General features: G+C 38.5%; 1 protein-coding gene across 1 annotated transcript in view; it reads right to left on the bottom strand.

The window, feature by feature from the left end:
* CFAP54 (cilia and flagella associated protein 54) overlaps positions 1-24,619 on the bottom strand; it is a 330,907-nt gene that overhangs the window by 68,990 nt on the left and 237,298 nt on the right. Inside the window, exons 57-62 of the mRNA XM_055118311.1 lie at positions 22,620-22,775; positions 20,924-21,029; positions 19,996-20,089; positions 16,658-16,756; positions 15,344-15,485; positions 107-286 (exon numbers count right to left, since the gene is read on the bottom strand). Coding sequence (XP_054974286.1) covers positions 107-286; positions 15,344-15,485; positions 16,658-16,756; positions 19,996-20,089; positions 20,924-21,029; positions 22,620-22,775 — 777 coding nt within the window. The remainder of the gene's footprint in view (positions 1-106; positions 287-15,343; positions 15,486-16,657; positions 16,757-19,995; positions 20,090-20,923; positions 21,030-22,619; positions 22,776-24,619) is intronic.

Below are 24,619 nucleotides of genomic sequence, written 5' to 3'. Positions count from 1 at the left end.
ATGTGTAAGACATGCACTGATTCCCTTTGAGGTAGCTCCCTGGTCCCTAAATATACTCCTTTTAAATACATCAATACATAAAATATTTAATGCATTAAAACCTTACCTAGCAATTTGCTCATATTGTTAGTTCTCTGCAGGTGAATGTAGTAGCGCAACAGAAGAATCCAGGTAACGTCCACTTTGGTCTCAGCCTTTTTTGTTGTGTCTGTGTTGTCACTCCAGTCATCACTTTGGTAGAATACACTTTGGTTACATCCAGTCTGGGAGACTACTTGGTGGTTCCCTGAAGGTTAAAAAAATAAAAGATTTAAAACACATCCTTTAAAGTGAAAACAAGTTCTATTGGAAAAAGATAAACATGTATGATCACACTCAATCACACATGAAGATAGAATGTGGAAGATAAAAGAAGCAATTTAAACAAAAGAAGAACAAGCCCTTAGATCTTTTTTTTTTTCAGCTTTTTTTTTGGGTCACACCCAGCGATGCACAGGGATTATTCCTGGCTCTGCACTCAGGAATTACTCCTGGCGGTGCTCAGGGGACCATATGAGATGCTGGGATTTGAACCCGGGCTGGCCGCTTGCAAGGCAAACGCCCTACCCACTGTGCTATCGCTCCAGCCCCAAGCCCTTAGATCTTGACTATAGAGTGGTGGTGGTTAAAGTAGGAGGTGGAAGATGGAGGCCCACTGGCAAAATAGGTGAAAGGAATAGATAGGGAGAAAGCAAATAAATTAAACTTTTAATGATAATCACACGCTTCAAGCATTTTTGTTTTGTTGTTATTTGGTAGCCACACTCGGCTATGCTTAGGGTTTACTCCTGGCAGACTCAGAGGACCATTTAGGACTGGGATCAAATACAGGTAAACTGTGTGAAAGGCAAGCCCCCTCTGGAGTTGAAGGACCAAAACGAAGTGCACAATAAAATGGGTTATGGAGATGCCACACACACTCAAACCAATTAAATAAGAATCATGTCAGAAGGAATTAGATTCATGATACTAATAACATTTTATAGACAGAGCTCTTTAATTTAGGAAATATGGAGATTGTGAGGAAATAATTTAGAGAAACAGGAGCATGACATTTCTGAATTGAAAAAAGAAATTTCTGAAGATGAAATTATGCAATTTACTGTTCTGTAGATGGATCTGGAAAGTATCATACTGAGTCGAGTCAAAATGAGACAGACAGACACAGAATGAGCTCTCATATGCAGGATATAAACATAGTAGGGGCATAAAAATGCCCAATAGCAAGAGAAACTGGGAACTGGTCTTTGGTAAGAAATGTGTGTGTGTGTGTGTTGGAAGTGGACACTTTGGTGGGGGATGTGGTGCTGGAATATTTTATGCCTAAAACCATATTCTTGTAAACTACAATGCCTAATTTAAAAAAAAATTAGGAAAAAATTTCTAATATTTTATAGTACTTTTATTGTGTCCTTTTATTGGTATATTATTGACTAACATAAGTATATCGCTTTTAGGTTTAATGATTGAATATTTGTATGTATTGTGAAATGATCTAGTCCCGCTGGACTAAAGCTGTTACTGACTGGATTCCACGGAACGTCAAAAGACCACGTGGCTGCCCACCAATGAGATGGTCAGACTTCTTCATCAAAACCCTGAACAAATGGTTTGAGGCTCTTCCTGTTCCTGGAGCGAGCATAGCACGCGACAGGGATGAATGAAGACACTACTGGTGCCCATTCAAGCAAATCAAAGATCAAGTGATACAAGTGATTGTGAAATAATCACCACCATAACTGGTTAAATTCTATTACCATGTATTTTTATAAAAAATATTTTTCTTCTGCTGAGAAACATTACTGACTATTTTATCAACAGAGATTTGTGCTTTTAGAAACTTTAAAAATTTCTTTTTATTAAGGTAACATTGGTTAAAGAGTACAAATATTTATGTTTTAGGTATACAATGATACCACATAACACCCAATAATCTAAGTTCCAAAACCCCTTCACCACAGTCCATGGGACCTTTTCAATCTATTTCCCACTGCAGATAACCTCAGATTCAGAGTCTAAGGTTTATTTCACTGATAATGTTCCCTTGTATATAACATATATAAGTAAGATCATCAGTATTTGTCTTACTCCCCTCTTGACATTCTCTTAGCATGATACTCTCCCTTTTAACAAAGGACAAAATTACTAATGGCTGAGTAGCATTCTATTACACACATGTATTCTAGTCTTTTGGTACAAGCTATTCTCACCAGGATGATGTGTATTTAATTGTCATTTGATTTGCCTTTTCTTGATGAGTAGTTATGTTGGGTATTTTACACATATAACTGTTGGCAATTTATATGTCTTCTTTGGCAAAGTGTCTGTTCAGGTATTTTCCCAATTTTAGGATAGGGCTGTTTGTGTTTAGTTGTTGAATTTTACCTGTGTTTTATAAATCTTGGGTATTAGCCTATTGTCTGGTACATGATGTGTGAGTATTTCTTCCTTTTAGTTTTGTTTTTGGGTTTTGGGCCACATCCAGAGGTACTCAGGATTCATTCCTGGCTGGGCTCAGGAGGCCATATATGAAGTGCTGGAGATCTAACCCAGGACAGTCACATGCAAGGTAAGCACCTTACCCACTGTACGATCTCTCCAACCCCAGGATGCCCTTCACTTTTAGCAACAGTTTCTTTCATATTGCAAAAACTTTTTAGTTTGGTATAAACTCATTTAATTTTGTTATTGTTTCTGTTGCACTGGAGCGATAGGACAGCGGGTAGAGCATTTGCCTTGTACACAACCGACCCAGGCTCGATTCCTTTTCCCCTCTCAGAGAGCCCGGCAAGCTACCGAGAGTATCCCGCCCACATGGCAGAGCCTGGCAAGCTACACGTGGCATATTTGATATGCCAAAAACAGTAACAACAAGTCTCACAATGGAGACATTACTGGTGCCCACTCAAGCAAATTGATGTACAATGGGATGACAGTGCTTTATTGAATCACCATGAGCTACACTTACAAAGCTTTCATGTATGAGTTTCAATCATACAATGATTGAACACCCATCCCTCTGCCAGTGTGCATTTTCCACCATCAATGTCCCCAGTATCTCTACTCATACCCCTCCCAGTTCCACCTCTCCCATGCCTCTATGGCAGACAGCTTCCCTCTACTTGCTTCTTTCTCTACTTATGGGCATTATGGTTTGCCAGACAGATAATGAGAATCCATCATGTTTTGTCCTTTATCTACTTTCAGCACACCTCTCCCATCCTGAGCGGCCCCTCCAACCATACCTGAAGGGTTTTTTCCCCCTCCATTTAATGCTGTGGACTCCTTTGCTATAAATTAAGCATTCTGATGCGTGAAGTCTTGTCTCTTGGCTTTCAATGCTATCCTATTTGTCAGTGTATCTGCTTTTATGGAAATTTGGTCATTTTTACCTCCTTCAAGCTACAACGTACACGGAATTGTCATCAGAAGAGGGTATGAAGTAGATAGAGGATAAAAGTAAGATACAAATCTCAAAAATAAATCACCAAATATACTTCCTGACAGTGAGTTGTACATTTTAACAATAGTCTCATAGTGACAGTTAAGTTGAAGCATATTGAGACCAACTGTTCATTGTTTAAAGGAAAAGAAATCTAAAACTTAAAATATACATGTAAGAATTCCCATAAAAGCCAACATAATTTTTATAGCTTTTCAAATAAAATTACAAATAAAAATCCTGTAAAGAATCACATAGAGTAGGTTATCACATTGTGGGATAGAGAAATATACACAAAGGCCCTCTAGTTAATAAAATGTTGTGCTCTTAACAGTGCTGAATTCATACCATGAGATGTAAGATTTAAATATCCTCTGTGCAATAATCTCCATTGGTTAAGGACTAACTGAAATAAAACTGTGGCACGTCCCAATAAATAAACTTGTTGGATGACAGATGTAGCAGCAAACATGAAAACTTAGTAAAAACTAATCTGCAGAATTGTATAATTGCTTTATAAATTTGGAGACAGTTAGACATGCAAATCTGTCTATATTTGCAGGATCAGCACTAACTCTTCAAAGATCTCCTGCAATCTGGATAATTGGTGAAGACGCGAAATACTGGAGAGATTGAATTACTTTTTAAAAATTACTAGAGACATTAATAATGTAGAATTACTAGAGACATCACAGTGTAGTCTGCCTGTGCTTCTATAGACTATTGTAAAATAAAAATTATTTTTATAAATGTAAATATATTATAAATTCTTAGTGTTTATAAATAAATTCATAAAAATGTGAATAGAGTGTGCCCGGAACATTGCATCTTTGGGTGCCTGCGGTGTGCCTCAATTCCCGTCCCCCGCAGATTAAGGATGAAAACTTCTGCACTTCAAAAGAAACAGTGACCAAAATACAGAAAGAGCCCACAGAATGGGAAAGAATATTTATCCAATACCCATCTGATAGGGGATTAATATACAGACACTAGTAGGATTGTACAAGGAAAAAACCTCCAACCCCATCAAAAAATGGGGAGAAGAAATGAACAGAAGTTTCCTCAAAAAAGAAATACAAATGGCCAAAAGGCACATAAAAAAATGCTCCACATCACTAGTCATCAGGGAGATGCAAATCAAAACAACAATAAGATATCATCTCACACCACAGAGACTGGCACACATTTGAACAAAAGCAACCAGTGTTGGTGTGGATGTGGGGGGGAAAGGAACATTCTTTCACTGGTGGGAATGCCGACTGGCCCAGCCTTTCTGGAAAACAATATGGACAGTCCTTCAAAAACTAGAAATAGAGCTTCCATATGACCCTGCAGTACCACTTCTGGAAATATATCCTGAGGATGCAAAAAAGCATAGTAGAAATGACATCTGTACCTATATGTTCATTGCAGCACTGTTCACAATAGCCAAAATATGGAAACAACCCAAATGCCCTAGAACAGATGACTGGTTGAAGAAACTCGGTACATCTACACAATAGCATACTATACAGCTGTTAGGAGAGATTAAGTCATGAAATTTGCTTATAAATGAATAGGGAGAGTATCATGCTAAGTGAAATGAGTAAGAAAGAGAAAGACAGACATAGAAGGACTGCACTCATTTGTGGAATATAGAATAACATCACATGAGGCTGACACCCAAGGACAGTAGATACGAGGGCCAGGAAGATTGCCCCATAGCTGGAAGCCTGCTTCATGAGTGGAGGGGAGAAGGCAGATGAAATAGAGAAGGAATCACTAAGAAAATGATGGCTGGAGGAATCAATTGAGATGGGAGATGTGTGCTGAAAGTAGATAATGGACCAAACATGATGATCTCTCAGTGTCTGTGTTGCAAGCCATAATGCCCAAAAGTAGAGAGAGAGTATGGGGAATATTGTCTGCCATGGAGGCAGGGGGAGGGTGGGAAAGGAGGGTATACCAGGGATATTGGTGGTGGGGAATGTGCACTGGAGGAGGGATGGGTGTTTACCATTGTGTGATTGTAACCTAAACATGAAAGCTTGTAACTATCTCACAGTGATTAAAAATTTTTTTAAAAAAAGTGAGAATAGTTTAGACAAAAAGGCTAGAAACAATGTGTGTGTTTGGTGGAGAAGTTTTGGGAATATGAAGAAGAAAACCTACATATGTTTATGTAGATTTATCCTGAAATAACTATCATATTAATAAAGGTCAAAACAAATTAGTATAATATGACTGTATTAGCAAGAATTCAGAGAAAAAAAGTTTTTTAGTAATTGCTGGCAAAAGTACAAACCAATGTAACTTTTATGGAAGGTATCTTGCAGAATTTGTCAAAATTGTAAATAAATTTTTTTTTTTTGCTTTTTGGGTCACATCTGGTGATGCTCATGCTCAGGGATTACTCCTGGCTCTGATTCAGGAATTACCTCTGGTGCTGCACAGGGGACCATATGGGATGCCAGGGATCAAACCTGGGTTGTCCATGTGCAAGGCAAACACTCTACCCACTGTACTATCGCTCCAGCCCCTTGAATCCATCTTTTGATCCAGAAATTTCCCTTACAAGAATTGACCCAATATTTATACTATCCTATGTATATATGCACATGATATTCATATATATGCAAATAAGTGTAAAATTATGCAGAATGATATATGCTAATGTATTTAGACTAGATATATATTTGGTCCATAGACATCAATAGTAGGCCCATATATGTGTATGTATATTATATATACTCTTTCTTCATATGTCTACCTAACGTAGACTTGTATGGAGGCTGGAGAGATAGTTCACTGGGTAAGGTGTATGACCTCACACTGCTGACCTAAATTCCTAGCACCACATAAAGTCTCCTGAGTCCCACCAGAAGTGATTCCTGAGTAGAGAGCCAGCCAGAAATAAGCCCTGAGTATAGCAGGATGTGGCCAAAGGAATAGTAAAAATATAAAACTAAAGTAGATTTGTATATAATAGAAAAACAACTGGAAACAAAGGGAGGTTAATTAAATTAATGGTGGCAGATTTCTATAGGATATTATGTAATCAAAAATTAACTATTAATCTGGAAAATACTACCAAAAGATACACATATATCAAGCAGAAATAAAAGTCAAGGAGTATATGGAGTATACTTGTATGTACTAATATTTTATTATCACTCATGTTACTAGTAATAATATTAAGTATTAAGTAATAAATAATGAATATATTTATAAGATATTTATATTTGTAATTTATATTTAAAATTACAAAATAAAAATCATGTTTCTAAGAGTTCCCTATGCTACAGACCTGGGTGAAATTTAGATATTCCAAATTCAGTGCATTCAGTCCAACAGTTGAAGTTGTAACAGTGCTAGAGGTGAGAAAAATCAGAATCAAGGGATTTCCTTCCTGTGTGGATTCTGCCAGAGATGGATTCACCCAGTTCTTGAGACTACAGATGGATCAGTGGCTCCCTATTTTGCAGGAAGATTTCTGCCTCTACAGGGTTTTTGTCCTAACTTTTGGGTGCTGCTCTTGAAATTCATATGCTAAAATCCTAATGCCCAAGGAGCTGCTCTAAGGATGTGGGGCCTTCTGGAGGTAATTAGAGAATAAAGTGATTAGTGAATAAGGGTGCCACCCTAATGATTGAGATCAGAGCTATTATAAAAAGATCTCCAGAAAGTTCAATGGTCCCTTCCTGCAAGTAAATTTACAATGAGAATGAACCATTTACATACAACAAAGAACCATATAGGATACCAAACCTGTATCCTGTTCTTGGACGGCTTAACTCCAAATCTATGAGTAATCTTTGATGTTTATACACTACATGGTCTGTACCTTGAGATAGCACTATGAACAGATAAACATACTTTGTAAGACAAAACAAAAACCTGCAGTTCCCTTGAGGGCCTGTTGGTTTATGACTTACCCATTTCTGCCCAGGCTAGAATTAGTTCATGTTGATATGTACAACATGAACATATTGTACATGTTGTACATATGTTCATTTAGTTCATGTGATATGTACAAAATTTTTGAAAATCCTTCTATAAATCTTCTGCTTCAAAAAATTAATTGATGTTGAAACTTTGTTCCTCAATAATGAGACTTTGATAATTGGTATAAACATGCAATAGCCTGATGGACATAAGAAACCAGTGGTGGTAGGTAAAATCCTCATTCCCTAAATATGTTCACATTCTAATATTCAAAGTCAGTAACTGTGATAGGTTACAGAACAAAGGAGAATTAAGCTTTCAGGTGAAATTAAGGTTGCCTGAGAAGTGACTGGGGGGGGGGCGGGCGGGGGCCATACCCTGCAGTGTTCAGGGTTTACTACTAGCTTTGTGTTCAGGGATCAATCCTGTCAGGGCTCGAGGGCCCATATAAGGTTCTGGGGATCAAAGCTAGAACAGCAGCATGTTAAGGCAAGTGCCCAGCCTGCTGCAATATTGTTTCCGTCTCTGAAGTAATTTTTGAGATGGGAGAGTAACCGGTGTTATCCATGTGGATGGAATATAAGCACAAGGGTTCATATGTGAAGGTGGGGGAGAAACATAAGCATGAAAATGTCAGAGTCAGAGAGACTAACAGCATCTATACTGCTGACTTGAAGAATGGAGGGGCTCAGAGCCAAAGAAATCAGGTGACCTGTATACCCTAGAAAAGTCAATGAGACAAATTGTGCCTAGTACCTTCAAAGAAATGTAGCCCTACTGGTGCCTAGTTTGTAACCCAGGGGTACCCACTTTAGACTCCAGAATTGGAAAACAAAATATGCGTTGTTTTATTTTAAGCCACTAAATTCTAGTTATTTGTAGCAGCAATCAGACAGTAATGCACTGGTAATACTGGTTATCTCTGGGTGGGGGGTCAAGCAGGAACTAGTCCTTGCAGAGAAAACAAGAGGACTTTCTCTCCATTCCCCTTTTGAATATTTTGATTCTTGAAAATAAATTATGTAAAATAAAAACCAGCACAATTAAAAGACAGAAATAGCCTCTATGTCTGCATATTAATCAATGTCATCCGGTCTTTAATGTCCAGAGAAATATTCAGACAAGTTCAAGTTTTGTTCCTTTGACCTCTGGTATATAAATGCAATGCTAGAATCAGTACAGGTATAATATCTGAACTTATATTTCTATTTCTGAAATTTTGGAGGAAAACCTCTCTCCTTCACTCTATGGAAGGGTGTCCCTTGGCAATAACCATTACCCACTGGTCCTAACCAGAGCTATGTGTGTTTTACTTGTTCTAAGAGGCAGTGATTTATGCTGATTCATACTAATGTACTTGCACCAGTGAGTGCAAACTCAGCCTTACCATCCAAAGTGGAGTTTGGGGTGAAATTTTGAGTAGAGACCCATAAAGGTACCTAATTCTGCCTACATTTACACTCATGAAAATGTTCCCCAGCTGTGTTTTTTGGAGACCTCATTCAATTCTCAAGGCCTGATAATGCAATACCCAATTCTATTCTTGGCTCTAGGCTCAGGAGTCTCTCTGTTCTGGGCTCTAAGCTCAGGAGTCTCTCTGCTCCTGAACAGCTCACAGCCAGCATGGAACAACACTTACAAAAGCAACTGGTGGACTGGTTCCATAGATACATACCTTTTTCAAAGCTCACCAACTGTGCATTGAAAATAGGAATATTTTCTTGGCAAGGGGATTTTTAAAAAAGAAAATTTTATCCAGCATTTGAAGGAATATAAACTGGTACAGCCACTATAGAAAACAATCTGGAAGATCATCAAAATATTAATAGAGCTACCATCTGACACAGTGATTCCACTACTAGATATCTACCCCAAGAATCCAAATACACGCACAATTTACTTAAGAAAGTGCTAGTACATGCATCAGGGTTCACTCAGCTGAAGATTATCTGGCATATCCTGTATTTTAGCTTTCTGTGGTACTGTAAGCCTTGAACTATGTGGTATTTGCAATAGAGGAATGCATAGTAGTTTTCCAAAGTTCTTGACTGTACCTTTGAACCCAGACTGAAAAGTTTTTCATGTTTCAAGAGGCAATGCATATATTAAGGGTCTCCTGTGATTCATGGTTCTGCTCTAGGGATTCTATAATATTCTGACAGTAAGTTCAGCAGAATTAGTTTTCAGCATGGCAGATATTTACACTTTTCTGTGTATCAAGTGTATTTAGTTGTGAGAGGCTACACTCAGAACCACAAATATAAAATTATATGCTGAATTCAAAATTCTTTATGAAATTTATTTTTATCCAATCTGAATTTATTTTTATTCGGACCACAAAACCAGGACAAAAAGGGTGGAAAATATTTAAAAGCAATTGGACACAAAATAGGCATCTGGCTAATGTCTGGGCCATTGAATCTAAATATGGTGCCATATTGCCAGAATTAACATTGCAAGGTCTCTACTTTTATAATCAAGAAGAAGAAATTTCACTAAATGGGAACAGCTGCATTCCTGTCACACAATCGCTCTCTAGTTCTGGCAAGATGATGCATGCTTCCAGCTCCCACACTATGGTTAGTCTTTCCTATCGCCATGCTTCTCTAAAGGCCAGTTGTTTTTGAGAAAATGTGCTACTTCTCCCTGGATTCCATTACCTGTCATGAACCGTCCAGGAGAAAAGTATTTCAAGTTAACTCCTATGCCCACTCTGCCTATGTCCAGAAAAATATATATTTAGCTTAAGATACATTATTCTGTCTTCATTAAAATGGTCCACTTCAAAGATGTCCATTCTTTGGAACGGCCATTCTTTACACAAAAATTCAAAGATGCCTTCATGTAATTTCAAGCTGTACTACTGTTCTGATTGTCAATATCTGCAAACTCATAGAAGGCAAGAGCCACTTTTTGGATGAGTCCTGCGACTCTGTCCCTCTGGACAGAAAGGTATGGTAGAGTGCTCTGCACACAGCAACAATGAATATTGTTTCTGGCCTCTTGGATGGATCTGCTTCAGATCTACTTCAGGGCAGATCACTAGATAAACTAGCTAATATTGCTGAAAGCTAAGACTGCTAAAAAAGCTTGCTCTGGGATACTAATGTATGCTGTGATATTTATGAAGGGAACTCCAAAAAGGCTTATCAATTGTTTGCTGCCCTTTAGAAGCTCATTATAATGTGTGTTCCACTACCATCTGTGTATTTGTGACACTCAGGTGGGGGATTTTTCAGTATCTCCTTCCAACCCAAATACCAAAATGAGAGAAATCATCAACATGAATTAATTATCAGCCTGATAGGGAAAGACTGGAGGGCATAATTATTATTCTTCAGGGTGAGGCAAAATGCAGTACATATTGGACTTTACAATTCGGTCATTAAAAATTACTGCTTCGGCAAAATAGTAAAAAAAAAATGCTAGTCATACAAAATGAGAAAGAAAAATTTGGGACATGCTATGAAAAAAACACTGAAATAAAAAAGAAAGTTTACATCCTAGTTTTAAGCAGAGTTGAGAATTGGAGACAAGTCCCCCTGCTCAACTGGATCAGCTAAGAGCATTTGTTTATGGATGACCTTCCCTATTGTGTGCTCATGGCCATATCATTAATTCATCACAGCAGTACTTTTTCCTGTCCTTCAGTGCAAGACTTCAGAATCCTGCTCAGGTAGTCATTTGGTCTCAATAGAACTTGTACTAAGGATAGTTAAGATAATTATTCAGCAAACACACATGCCCCTCTCCCTTCTTTACAGAAAGAGAACATATCCTTACTTCAAACCTTGGTTATACAACCATGACCCATAGGATAGGATGTGGAAAGACACCTCAGGTGGTTTTGTATGTGATTCTGAGGCTCTCTCACTTGGGTATTTTTGAAAAGCGCGTTCCCAGTTAGCCAGTACCCCTATTTCCAGGCCCTCATAACACATTCACACAGAGTGAAATTGAACTCAACCTGCAACCTGAAGCAGAACACATGAGATGAGCATGTTATCAAATTTCTGTGGTCTAGGAGTGGATAACAACCAGCCCATGGGCCATATAAGGCCTGCAAAATTCTTCATTCTAGTCCTGGTACACTACTAGGCCGACACACAAGCTTCTGACTGGCTCCCCATGTCCCTTCCTCTCCCCCCGCCTTCTCTTATATGCCTTGTGAATGATGTTATAAATATCCAAATATCCCTTGGCAGAAAAAAAATTCCACACCTTATCTGAGTTTTAGGCTTGTTTACTATACAGCATAATTTTTCAATAACTTAGTAGCATACCATATTAGCTGAAGTTTATTTGTTACCCCCTGCCCTAAAGAATAGCAAGAACCAGAAAATGTACACAATTAACAAAAATTAAAAAATTAAAAAACAAAAATTTTAAAAAGTACACAATTAACAAAAATTAACTTTCACGCTAGAAATCCAATGCTCCACAGAACCCACTAAGACATGACTTTCATAAGTGTCTTATTAACAAAAGACATGCTTTCATAAGAAGCATCAGCCATGAAGGAAGTTGAATAATGGAAAATAACCTCATAATGTTAAATTTTCCAAATTTTGCATTTATCCATAAATCAGTCTCATTCCTGCAGTTGATAACCAAGTTGAGAGAAATTATATAGTTTTGAGAGGATTAGGTAAAATGGACAAAAATTTTATGAATATTATATTATTTAAAAATATGTGCTATTAAGACTTTACCCAGGGATTATGGATCATGGAGAATGAAGGTGCCAAGCAATCCATATAAAAGAATCAGTGACCAATTCCTACTAGTTGTTGGGCTGCCAGGATGCCCTTTTCCAGTCCCTAGATGCCCATTCAAGAGGATGCTTAACAAAGACAAAGCACTTGATCTTATGTCCAGAAATCTGATAAGAAAGAAAGAAAGAAAGAAAGAAAGAAAGAAAGAAAGAAAGAAAGAAAGAAAGAAAGAAAGAAAGAAAGAAAGAAAGAAAGAAAGAAAGAAAGAAAGAATAAAAATAAGAAAATACCTTGGCACTGGGGAGATAGTTCAAAGAGAAAGAGTATATACCTTTGAGGTGGAGGGCCAGAGTTCATTCCCCACATGACAGACCCCTCTGAGCTCTGCTAGGTGTGACCCTGGTGGTCCCCAGTCCCCCTAGGTGTCATAGTTACAACAAGTAGCACTAGGAGACTCAGGGCTCCCAAGCCCTTTTGGGGAATCCCATTTATCCCTAAATAAAACACTTCCTTTGCATAAAATTCAGTTGAAAGGTTTGATCTTTCAACATTCATTCTTGGAAGGGGGACAGTTTCCATTCTTACTCTTTAGCTTAACCAGCTTATGTTAACTGGAATGTTAGCAGATAAGTTTCTGCCTACTCCGTAGAGGCTTTCACAAGGATGCTCATACCCATCAGGTTAAGCTGAACATTCTTCATCACCTTTGCTTCAATGCTCACTTAGTAAGCAACAAAGATCAAGTTAATACTGAACTACCAGTATGGAACTAAGATAGCACCGTGCTTCTTAGACCTAACCCAATAATTAGCAAGAAGTATTCGGCAAGAATATTTTTCAAGCACTAAAAAGAATGTCCAGAAGGCAAGGCACTTGCCTTGTACATTACTGACCCAAATTTTATTCCTGGGATCATATAATGGTTCCCCCAGCACCACCAAGAGTGATTTCTGAGCACAGAACCAGAAGTAAGCAGGTTATACAGTCAGGTGTGCACACACCACCAGCCCAAATCCTTCACTGTATCACTGTCATCCCCTTGTTCGTCGATTTACTTAAGCGGGCACCAGTAATGTCTCCATTACACTCGACCCTGAGATTTTAGCAGCCTCCCCTTACTCGTCTTTCCCAACGACTAGAGGCTCTTTCAGAGTCAGGGGAATGAGACCCATCATTGTCACTGTTTTCGGCATATTGAATACACCATGGGTAGCTTGCCAGGCTCTGCTGTGTGGGCGGGATGCTCTCAGTGGCTTGCCGGGCTCTCCAAGAGATATGTATATATCTGTTACTGTATTTGGGACATGAATATGCCATGGAGAGCTTGCCAGGCTCTCCAGAGTGGGCATTAGACCCTCTGTAGCTTGTCAGGTTCTCCAAGAGAGAGAACTAGGTTATTAGATGTCCGGGAGCTTGGTTGGTCACTGATGGGATTACACTGTGCCAGAGGCAGTTTCTGGGTGTGACTGCCTAGCTACTGGAAAATGGGGGATCTGGGCAGAAGAGACCCAGTCTCGATCCGAGCAGCCTCGTCCCGAACACCTGGGTTCCTCTGCCGGTTCCTTCATGTGTGAGGCTCGTCCGAACATGTGGAGAGTGGCCTTGAGCAACTGGGGCCTTCATCCCTAATCCTTACCCAAATAAAAAACAAGCAAACAAAATACTAATGAATGAACTCATATGTGAGTGTTAAATACTTGTGCTACTAATCAAGCTTAGGGGTTTATAAGATAGTTACTAACAAAGGAGTCATAAATAGTAGTAAGACCAAGTTTAAATTCTGGAACCCTTCCAGTCATTAATTCAACAAATACTAATATTTAATGCCTGCATGTAAAAGTAGTATGAGATTTTTCCATAGACAGAACAGCAAATCAAATGCATAACGTTGCATGAAGGAATCTGCTATATTAGTTTATTGAGATAAAGAGCTTAAACATACTCTAACTCTCTAACTCACATATATGCCATTAAAAAAAGAAAAAAGAAACAAACATTGGGAGTCATCTAAGAGTATAAGAATAAGTAAAAAAGCTGGTAAGACCCTCACCTGGCGCCACCAACAGTGCCAAAGAAGCTTCTGCAGCAACAAAAGGCCAGAAAAGGAATTTCAAAAACGACCATCACCATTCCCAACCCCCCGCGAGAAGATTCTAGATCACTCATACCAATCAGGATGCCTGTGTATTTACATTGTAAGAAAGTATGAATTATGATGACCTGCTGAGAACCTGCAAAAAAGCTAAAATATGATGATGGATCATGGTGTGACTATAAGATGTCCTAAATTTTTGCTGAAAATACTTCAAAGGTACCCGGTTCATGTCAGGGCTCCTTCCTGGAGCCACGATTCTAACTAGACCCCAGGGAAGCCAGTTTTCATCCTTAATCTGCAGGGAATGGTAATTGAGGCACACCAACCATGGACACCCCAAGCTGCAACGTTCCGGGCACCCTCTGTTCATCCCATACAGGTACCCGTCAGGGCTCCTTCCTGGAGCCACGGCTGCTAATGCCACTTATTCTCCCCCCTCCATATCCCATAAGAACCATAAGTTACCCTCTAAGTTGGAACTTTCACTAGGTTAGCTCCACCACCAGAAACAAATTAGCCAATAACTCATTAAGCCCACTCAATTAATATTGCATCATAAGCAGAATAATAACAGTGAGCGGGAAAAGCTAAAGCACATAGGTCACAATGGTAAAACAATACAGAACCCCACCAAGCTTACTTATTGAAGAGGCTAGCCCAGAAGACCCCAATAGCAATGAAGTGCTAGACAACCTCTCTGACAGGGAATTTAGAAGGGAGCTACTGAGGATGCTTAGGGAGCTAAAAGAAACGATGGAAAGCAATGCCAATAAGAGTAAGTAAAAAGTTTCAGGAATCAGAGTGAGCCCCCCAAGAAATTATTTCCCAAATGTCACATGATATATATGTATATATATGAGCTATAAAATAAACATACAAAGAATTGTGTTTTTTCCTGAATTGCTGCATCTGAAATGCAGCAGCTGAATGAGTAAGTAGATCCAGGCACCGTAAATGAGGGCCTTTTGTTCTCGAAGCTGGACCTGCTCGTCTCTATTTTCGCTCACAGGCTCCTCATACCAGTATCCTCTATAAGCCAAATCCCTACAAGTAGGTCTTTGAAATTACATTATGTATTATCTATACATATAACAAATTCATGTATATTATCTTGAAATTCAAACATACCAAGCAAGTAATCTGTGTAGGAAGAGAAAAGATCCATCGAGGCAAACTCTGGGATGGTTGGTATTGTGTCTTGACTAACTTTATCAATTCTAGAATTATTCTTTCCAAAATGTTGGTTAACCGCCAGCACAGCTTTACTGACCTAATAAGAATACATTAATTAGAATTCACAATACAAGTTTACTGATTTGTAGGTTATTCACTATATAAATAATGTGAAATATAAATTCATAAAATAATGGCCAATACATATTGCAGGAAAAAAAATAAGGTGACCAAATATAACATGTGATCCCAACAGAGTACATATACATATACATATATATATATATATATATCACTGTATCACTGTCATCCCATTGTTCATCAATTTACTCTATCGAGCACCAGTAACATCTCCATTTGTCCCAGCCCTGAGATTTTTAGCAGCCTCTCTTTACTCGTCTTTCCCAACAATTACAGGCTCTTTCAGAGTCAGGAGAATGAGACCTGTTATTGTTACTGTTTTGGGCATATAGAGTACACCATGGGGAGCTTGCCAGGTTCTGCCCTGCGGGCAGGAAATTCTTAGTAACTTGCCAGGCTCTCTGAGAGGCATATATATTTATTTCCCTCTATGATGATGTATCCAGGAATATGTTCACTCATGCGTGAGGCTCTGGAGGGTGACCGATGAGATTATCTGGATAATTATATTATAGTACATATATATATCCTAGTTAATATATATAATACATATAAAATATCTATATGTAATCACTGTCACGGTCATCCGTTGCTCATCGATTTGTTCAAGCGGGCACCAGTAACATCTCTCATTGTGAGACTTATTTTTACTGTTTTTGGCATATCGAATATGCCACGGGTAGCTTGCCAGGCTCTGCCATGTGGGCGCGATACTCTCGGTAGCTTGCTAGGCTCTCCGAGAGTGGCAGAGGAAATATATATATAATATAATACATATATTCTAGTTTAAGCAAACCATTACTGTTGTCAACTTAATTCATATGTAATCCACTTTAAATATGCTATCTCACCTAGCATCAACAGATACTTGCCAAAACATCAAATAAGTAAACATATATCTGTTAATATTTTCATTAAAGTTGAAACAATGTCCAGTCTAACTCATAAAAAAATAAACTATAAACCATCTCTCAGCTTCTTGAAGAAACATCATTAACATGAAACCAAAGAATGGAAACATTTCCTTTAACTTGTATAGATAAAAGCATTGTGTCAGCATTAATAGTTGGTAGACTGACACCTGCAACGACAGTCAAAATAAATCTTAAATAAAAATATCACACCCACCTGGGAAGCAGCTCTTATTGCAATCCAGGCCAATGAGCTGTACATTTCTAGCCTATTTCCCAACTGATCTTTCAAAGAACTGTATCTTCTGACAGGAGCCTAAAAAAATTCAGCAAATATTTTATGATAGAAGTAAAGGCATCATAAATTTTCACAATCATTTTTTCATTCTTCTGAAGATGAAATTTCAGTGGAATGTTCGGGGATCATTAAGAATATATTAGCAGTGGTGGGAGGGGCGGAGAAAAGAAGATTGGACTAGTGTGGAGCCACAGGCATTTTAAGTTGTGGCATGCAATAATTTTGTACATTGATGCCATAAACCTTAACATTATTATAACTACCTAAACTATATTTCTAAAGGAATGTATTAACAGTGCTCATTACAGCATTATTTATAGTATCCAAGATATGGAGACAATTTAAGTGGATAATGGATAAAAGTTTAAAGAAAAATAGTGTGTCAAGGACAGTAGAGACAAGGGACAGGAATATTGCCCCATAGTTGGAAGCCTGTCTCATGAGCAGGGGGAGAAGGCAGCTGAAATAGAGAAGGAATCACTAAGACAATGATGGTTGAAGGAATCTTTTGGGATGGGAGATGTGTGCTGAAAGTAGATAAAGGGTCAAATGTGAAAACCTCTCAGTATCTGTGTTGCAAACCATAAAGCCCAAAAATAAAGCAAGAATATGGGAGAAAATGTTTGCCATGAAGGCAGGGGAAAGGGGGGATACTGAGAAAACTGGCGGTGAAGAATGTGTACTAGTGGAAGGATGAGTGTTTGATGATTGTACGACTGAAACTCAAACATGAAAGCTTTGTAACTGTATCTCTCAGTGATCCAATTTAAAAAAAGAAAAGAAAATTAGGGTGTGTGAGTATGCAAATATATACATGGCATATACACAGTATATTATATGTTGAATATTCAGTAGTTTACAGGGTGAGGGCTCCATCAACTGATGGAGCACATTCCTTGCCTGCACAAGGACCCAAGTCCTAGTCCCATCAACACTTGGCCCCTTGCAAACCCAGGAGGCCCCATCACTGCTGGGCTGGAGCAGTACCATATCACTGAGGACAGAACCATCTGTCTATGGAACAGGCTAAGTGTCCCCGAGAGCAGCCTCCGGGGCCCTGAAATTCTGCTCAAGAGACACTCCTCCTCAAAAAGTGTAAATTATTAGATTGTGATTTATGAAGCTTATTTAAAGAAATGAGTACCTACAGAGACTTCTGATATACATAAACCTCAAAATTATTTACAGTGATAATTCTAATATTTGATGATTATTTTTACCTATTTGTTGTCATTTTCTTTTTTCTTTTTTTTTTTTTGCTTTTTGGGTCACACCTGGTGATGCACAGGGGTTACTCCTGGCTCTGCACTCAGGAATCACTCCTGGCGGTGCTCAGGGGACCATATGGGATGCTGGGAATTGGACCCGAGTAGGCCGCGTGCAAGGCAAACACCCTACCCGCTGTGCTATTGCTCTAGCCCCCTGTTGTAATTTTCTATAATGAGTTTACAATAAGTAATAGAATTAGCACTGATCCTATTTTAAGTATTTACTTAAAATATTTGCCACTTTTAATACAGGGTCTAAAAATTCTGTCTAAACTTACATTCTGAATTATGTGTTAGTCGGTGTTAAAGAATTTACATTCTATGTACAGATAAAAGAAAAATAATGTTAAAGATTTTTGATGATTTTCTGCTAATTTATTTCTTTTTTGGGGGGAGGGAAGCAGGCGAGGGGTTAGGCATACTCAGGGCTTACTCTTGGCTCTGTGCTCCGGGGTCATTCCTAGTAAGGCTCAGGGGACCATATGTGTTGCCAGAGATTATCCTCTGTCAAATGCACAAGTTTTCCTCCCCACCCTGTCTTCCTGCACGGAAAGCGGCGGGCTGGCGGCACCCATGTGGCAGGCCCATCTTCTGTGACTCCAAACCCACAGGTATTCGGTTTTTACTTTTGGGGCTCCCAGGAACTCATGGGAAGGGGGCGTAACCGGCACGCCCTCGGCCCAGATAAATCCGGAGCCGCTGAGCACGAATCGGACACTCTGCGCCTAAATCATTAGCTTTTAATTCAAATTGTTATTTTTTAATTTTGGGGGGCTCTTGGGGTCACACTGGTGATGCTCAGGGTTTACTCTTGGCTCTGTATTCAGGAATTACTCCTGCCAGTGCTCAGGGGACCATATGGGATGCTGGAGATCAAACCTGGGCTGGCCATGTGCAAGGCAAATGCCCTCTTCGCTGTACGTCACAGGTAGCTTGCCAGGCTCTGCTGTGCAGGCGAGATACTCTCGGTAGCTTGCCAGACTCTCCGAGAGGGGTGGAGGAATCAAACCCAGGTTGGCTGTATGCAAGGTAAATGCCCTACCTGTTGTGCTACAGCTTCAGCCTCAATATAATAAGTATAAATATTTAAAATAGTATAAAATTTATGAATTTAATTTACAAAAATGAAAAATTTTGTAGGCAAAGATACCTTTAACAACTTGAAAAGTGAAATATATCAATATCTCTCTCTTTTTCTCCCTCTCTCCTTCTCTTACTCCCTTCTCTCTCTCTCTACATCATGTCTCTAATAGGTACTTTATATATTTATATGAGAACTCTTACAATTTGATTTTAAAAGGACAATTTAAATTATATAAGCAAAACATATGGACATTCTCAAGTAAACAAAGGACTAATAAGCACACAAAAACAGCTCAAAATATTAGCTATCGGTAAAATCAAAATCTCAAGAAGACACGATTTCATATTATTTAGGATGGCTAGATAATCACAACCTTTAGCAGGAATGTTTAGAAATTGGTCTTGTACACATTATTTAGGATGGCTAGATAATGACAACCTTTAGCAAGAATGTTTAGTAATTGGTCCAGTGCACTGTTGATAATAATATAACCTGAGATGGTCACATGGGAAACCAATTTGACAGATGATCAAAAGATAAACCTAAGAGTTGATATATTTCCCAGCAATTCCATCCTTAGGTATACACTCAAGAGAATGATTCATCTGCTTTACCAAATATTTCATTTCTTGTAGTTTTCAGATCAACTCTAATGACTGGTATTTATACCACTTAAGGTTCATGAATAACATTTTCATAGGTCAAACAAAAAACACTGATGTGAGATTAATTTCCAGTGACTAAACAAATTATCTAAAGAGGAATAAAAAATATAACTACTAGGAAACAATTTATCCAAGTCACACAGCAAACAACTTTCATTATTTAATAGTACAGCATTGCCCCAAAGGAGCAAGCTCAAGGAGCAATAAACTTAAAATTTCTAACACATAAAAGTTTGTTACCACAAATGCTGATGGTGACACTGAAAGCTTGTTCCTTAACTTCAGTAAGTGCAAAAATAATATGGCCATCTCTAGGTAGGAGTCTCGTATCAACCTAAAATGATATAGCCCTTTATTTACTAAAACATTTCACCACACACACATACACACAGACATATACACACACACACACACAAATCTTCACCACTTATAATCACATGCTGACAATCTCTGAGCTAACATGAGATAAAAGTGTGAAAACCCAGGATTGGTCCCAAATTCCACTCACTTTTCACAGTCCCTTCAGCATAGACACTAGCATCATTCTCCCTACTAAAAAGGAAAGCTCTTAAAAGCCGAATATTCTAGCTAGTCCTATGCTGGCAACACTCAGTGCCATGGCTGCTAGGAAATCCAGCATCAAGACTTTCTGAAATACTTATAGCTCACAAGTTTCTAAAGAATCAAGCAAAAACCAGAACCAGAGAAGCTTGTTTTGAAAGCTAAACCTCTCCCCACTCTCCTCCTACACTAATCAAAGGTCCTATTGATAACAGCACTATTAAAGCCATCAGCTGGGAACTACAGTCATAATTGTACTGGCTTACAGTCAATCCTGGGGTGAGCGCTACAGAAAACCAAGTTTTCTTGTCCTGATATTGGTGATTAGAGTGAACATCCCTGTGAATCCCTTCTAGATACAGTTTCTCATCCAGGGGAGGTCTCTTATAACTCTGAGACTGACAGAAGATCAATCTCAGTCTAGGCTAAAAATGATTTGGTGTCCAGGATATCACCATGAATACCACCATCCTCAAGCACCTGGTAAACCTGGGTGACCTAACCCTGAAAGGTCTTCTAATTCCTCCTGCCTTGGCTATTCAATGCACTGCTGGACAGGACTAAAACCCAGATATTCATATGGTTATGATAACGGAAATATTTTTACCCTGAGTTTTGATCATTTTTCAAGCTGAGCTGTATAGCTTCAAATAAACTCTCAAAGTTTGAAGGTAATGATTTATCTTCCATAAACATTTGACGTTCTATTTTGCCTGAAAGAAGAAAAAAGATATGTAAAGATGTTTCCCCTTCTCTGTTTCTGAGAACTTCAAAACAGTATTTCATGGTGGGAAATTGAGAAAACTGAATATGCTGATCCTGTCTCTTGTTTCTTGCTAGAAGATAAGTCGGTGCAGAAAGATCTCTTGCCTCCTCCAGGAATCTTGAGGCTTGTCTGACTAGGAGCTGGTACTGATTTCGCTTTCCCCACACAACTATTCTTATGCTCTTACTTTCCCCTCAATTTTCTCCTATTACACTCCCCTTTATCCCACAATACTCACTTCCTTTTTCCGTATTTGTTTTCTTATATATATTTTTCTGTCCACTATTCCAGAGAGTAAAAGCACTCTATTTAAAGTCAGTGAGTATCACAGTGCAAATGCTCTAGCTCACACACAGCTCCCAGGTCCCATGGCAAGCCACAGCCTTCAGAGGGAGACAACAAAATGGCTTCTCTGCAGCAAATAAGGTGGGAATGAGAAATCTTATAACCACTGTGGAAAAGAATGCACAGTTTGCATGCAGCAGGTGGACAGGGCACAAAGTCCTACCTAGAATGATGCTCAGTCAGGGTGACTCTTGGTAGATTAATGACTGTGCCTTACAGAATGCTACTCACCCAGACCCACCTCATTTTTCTCATTGGTCACCCAAGATTACTTATGCCTACTATAAAAAGCCGCCATAAAAATTAGCACTAGGCCATGTGAAACACCGACTATACAATCTGGCATTGGTAGCAGTTCAATGAATAACAATAACCACCATTATCACTTTTCTTATGGCTAAAGGGGCCACAGTAAAATTATTTTCATATACTATGCAATTACTATGCAATTATACATTGCATATGTTAAGAAGATATAATACTACCAGTATTAAATTTAAAATGCATGTGTCTTAATCAAATTGAAATGAGAGACCAGAAAAATAGGACAGGACTTAAGATACAAGCTTGGCACATGGCTAAGCCCTGTTTAATATCTGCAACCACATGGAGCATTGAGTATCACAGAGTGGAGCCCTGGAGACCCCCTCAGGCACACTAGGGTGGCCTTGGTTACTGCCAGTGCCAAGGGCACAAACAGAACCATATTCTTGGGTCTTCGCATTGAAGTGCCAATCCAGTTGGCTTCCAAAAGCGTCCTGGACTTGGCTTAGGAGACCACCCCCATCTCCTGTCGCCCAAAAGCAACCTGAGATTATAAAAATGATGCTGGAAAATATCTCCTGAGCATTATTTAAAGTTGAATGGATGATGCTGATTTTATTTTATTTTTATTCAAACACATGTAATGAAGGTCATTTCAATTATACAAAAAGAAAGGAAAGATAAAGTTATAAGTACTTTTTTTTCTTTCCAGATATAAACTATAAAAACTGAAAATGTACACGGTTCTCTTTTCAAATGTTTGACTCAAGCACAAATGAGCTTTTCATTCATATGCTAATTGTAAAACCTGTATTTTCTACAGTCAAAATTTTATAAAACTTATAAAAAATTTAAGAAGCCTATTATTAATGGGGTAAGGAAGGAAACTAAAATTTTTATCACAGTTCTGACCCCAAATACATCTTACCCTTCTGAAAAAGGATCTCAGCTTCTACCTCGTGCTCTTCTGTTACTGTTGTCTTACAGAGTTTCAGTGCTATTTGAAGAAGATGAAGAGAAGGTAACCACCTAGAAGAGTCCTTCTTTTTACTGCTTTGGCATACTTGCTTGGCCAAGGTATGTCCTAAGGAGAGCAGTTGTATGGGAGAGAAAAATAAAATATAGAGTTCATAATTAAAAGCCTATAAGCTACCAGTCATCTCTCACAATAAGCATATCTCTATTAGGAACCTCGGTGTTCTTCAGTTTTTAATATCTAAAGAAAATTAACAAATCTTTGAATGAACTATAATAACAGTTCTTTCCAAATAGCCAATGTTTCTACATTGCTTAAATGAAGGATAATCTCTCAAGGAACGGTTCTAAAATTGCATGATGCTCTACAAAATAATTTTTGGTTTCCTAACATGAGATTGTGAGTAGGGAAACATCTGGGCATTTTAAAAAAATTTCTATTGGAGAGAGGAGACATAGAACAGAGGGTATGGTGCTTGCCTTGCATACAGCTGACTTGAGTTTCATCCCCAGTACTACATATGGTTCATTTGCACCACCAGGAGAGATCCCTGAGCACAGAGCCAGGAGAAAGCCCTTAGCACCACAAGGTGTGGCCCAAACCCATACTCCCCAAAGAAGCTTTCTGTTGCATCCCCCAAATTAGGCCAAAATAAGTTTCCTATTTTTTCCCATAAATTAGGCATATATTCATAGCAGTTTGCTAACATCCAGCCCTAGCGTGGTTGTTTGCTGTGCATACTTTGTCATTCTAACTAGATGGCAAAGCTATTATACACAAGGGTCAAAGTTACACTTGCTGTGGGATCTCATTACTCAATATAATGAAGAGTTATTGTGCGGCCTCAAAGATAAACATTTATTCAACAAATATTTTCTGAAAGCCTTAGGCACTGACTAAAGAGAAGAGGGAAATCCCAAGAGCCAAGCTTTTGCAATATTTTGGTTTATAATAAGAAATACATATTTGATCTTTGTCCCATTTTGGCTTCGAGTTCCTAAGGACTTCCTTAATTGAAGAGAGCCACGAGATGTCTTTCATTATTTTAATGAGGTGGCTTTGGGACCAGAACCTCAGGTTTAGTGCTAGTTGCAATGAAGCCAACCATGTGATTAAAGGATTGGAACTCTCAATTCCATCTCTGAAGAGACAGAAACTGGAGAGAAAGTTTAGTCTCTGCTGGCCAATCATTAAGTTGATCATATCAATTCAAATGAAGGCTTCAAGAAAAACATAACATGTAGATACATGGAGATTTGGGGAGTGTGACATGTTCCCAAAGGATGTGGAAGCATTTCTCCACTTTCTGCATACCTTACCCTGTTTTCCATCTGACTGTTCCTGAGTTATATGGGAGAAAGAAAGAAAGGGAGGGAGGTATGGAGGGAGAGAGAAAGAAAAAGAGAAGAAGGAGAAGGAGGAGAAGAAGAAGAAGAAGAAGAAGAAGAAGAAGAAGAAGAAGAAGAAGAAGAAGAAGAAGAAGAAGAAGAAGAAGAAGAAGAAGAAGAAGAAGAAGAAGAAGAAGAAGAAGAGAGGAGGAGGGAGAAGAGAGAGAAAGAAAGAAAGAAAGAAAGAAAGAAAGAAAGAAAGAAAGAAAGAAAGAAAGAAAGAAAGAAAGAAAGAAAGAAAGAAAGAAAGAAAGAGAGAAAAAAGAAGGAAAGAAAGAAAGAGAAAAAAAGAAACAAACAAACAAAGAGAAAACAACTAATAATCTAATAAGTAAAATGTCTCTCTGAGTTCTTTGTGCCACTGTAGCAGATTAAACCAGTCCCTCTGGAGTAGTCATTAGAATGAATGACTACTCCATTAGAATCTCTAGTCTATAGTTAGTGGACCAGAAGTATGGACAGTAAGTTGAAATTATAGTTGGCATCCAGTGAAAAGCAAGTCAGAAAGGGGATATTATAGGCCTGAGTCCATAGCTGGGTATCTGACACTATTTCCTGGAAGAC

The sequence above is a fragment of the Sorex araneus genome, chromosome 10, assembly GCF_027595985.1.
Source record: "Sorex araneus isolate mSorAra2 chromosome 10, mSorAra2.pri, whole genome shotgun sequence".
NCBI classification, from domain to species: Eukaryota; Metazoa; Chordata; class Mammalia; order Eulipotyphla; family Soricidae; genus Sorex; species Sorex araneus.
Note: the sequence above shows the minus strand (reverse complement) of the source record. Positions and strands in the feature narration are given on the sequence as shown.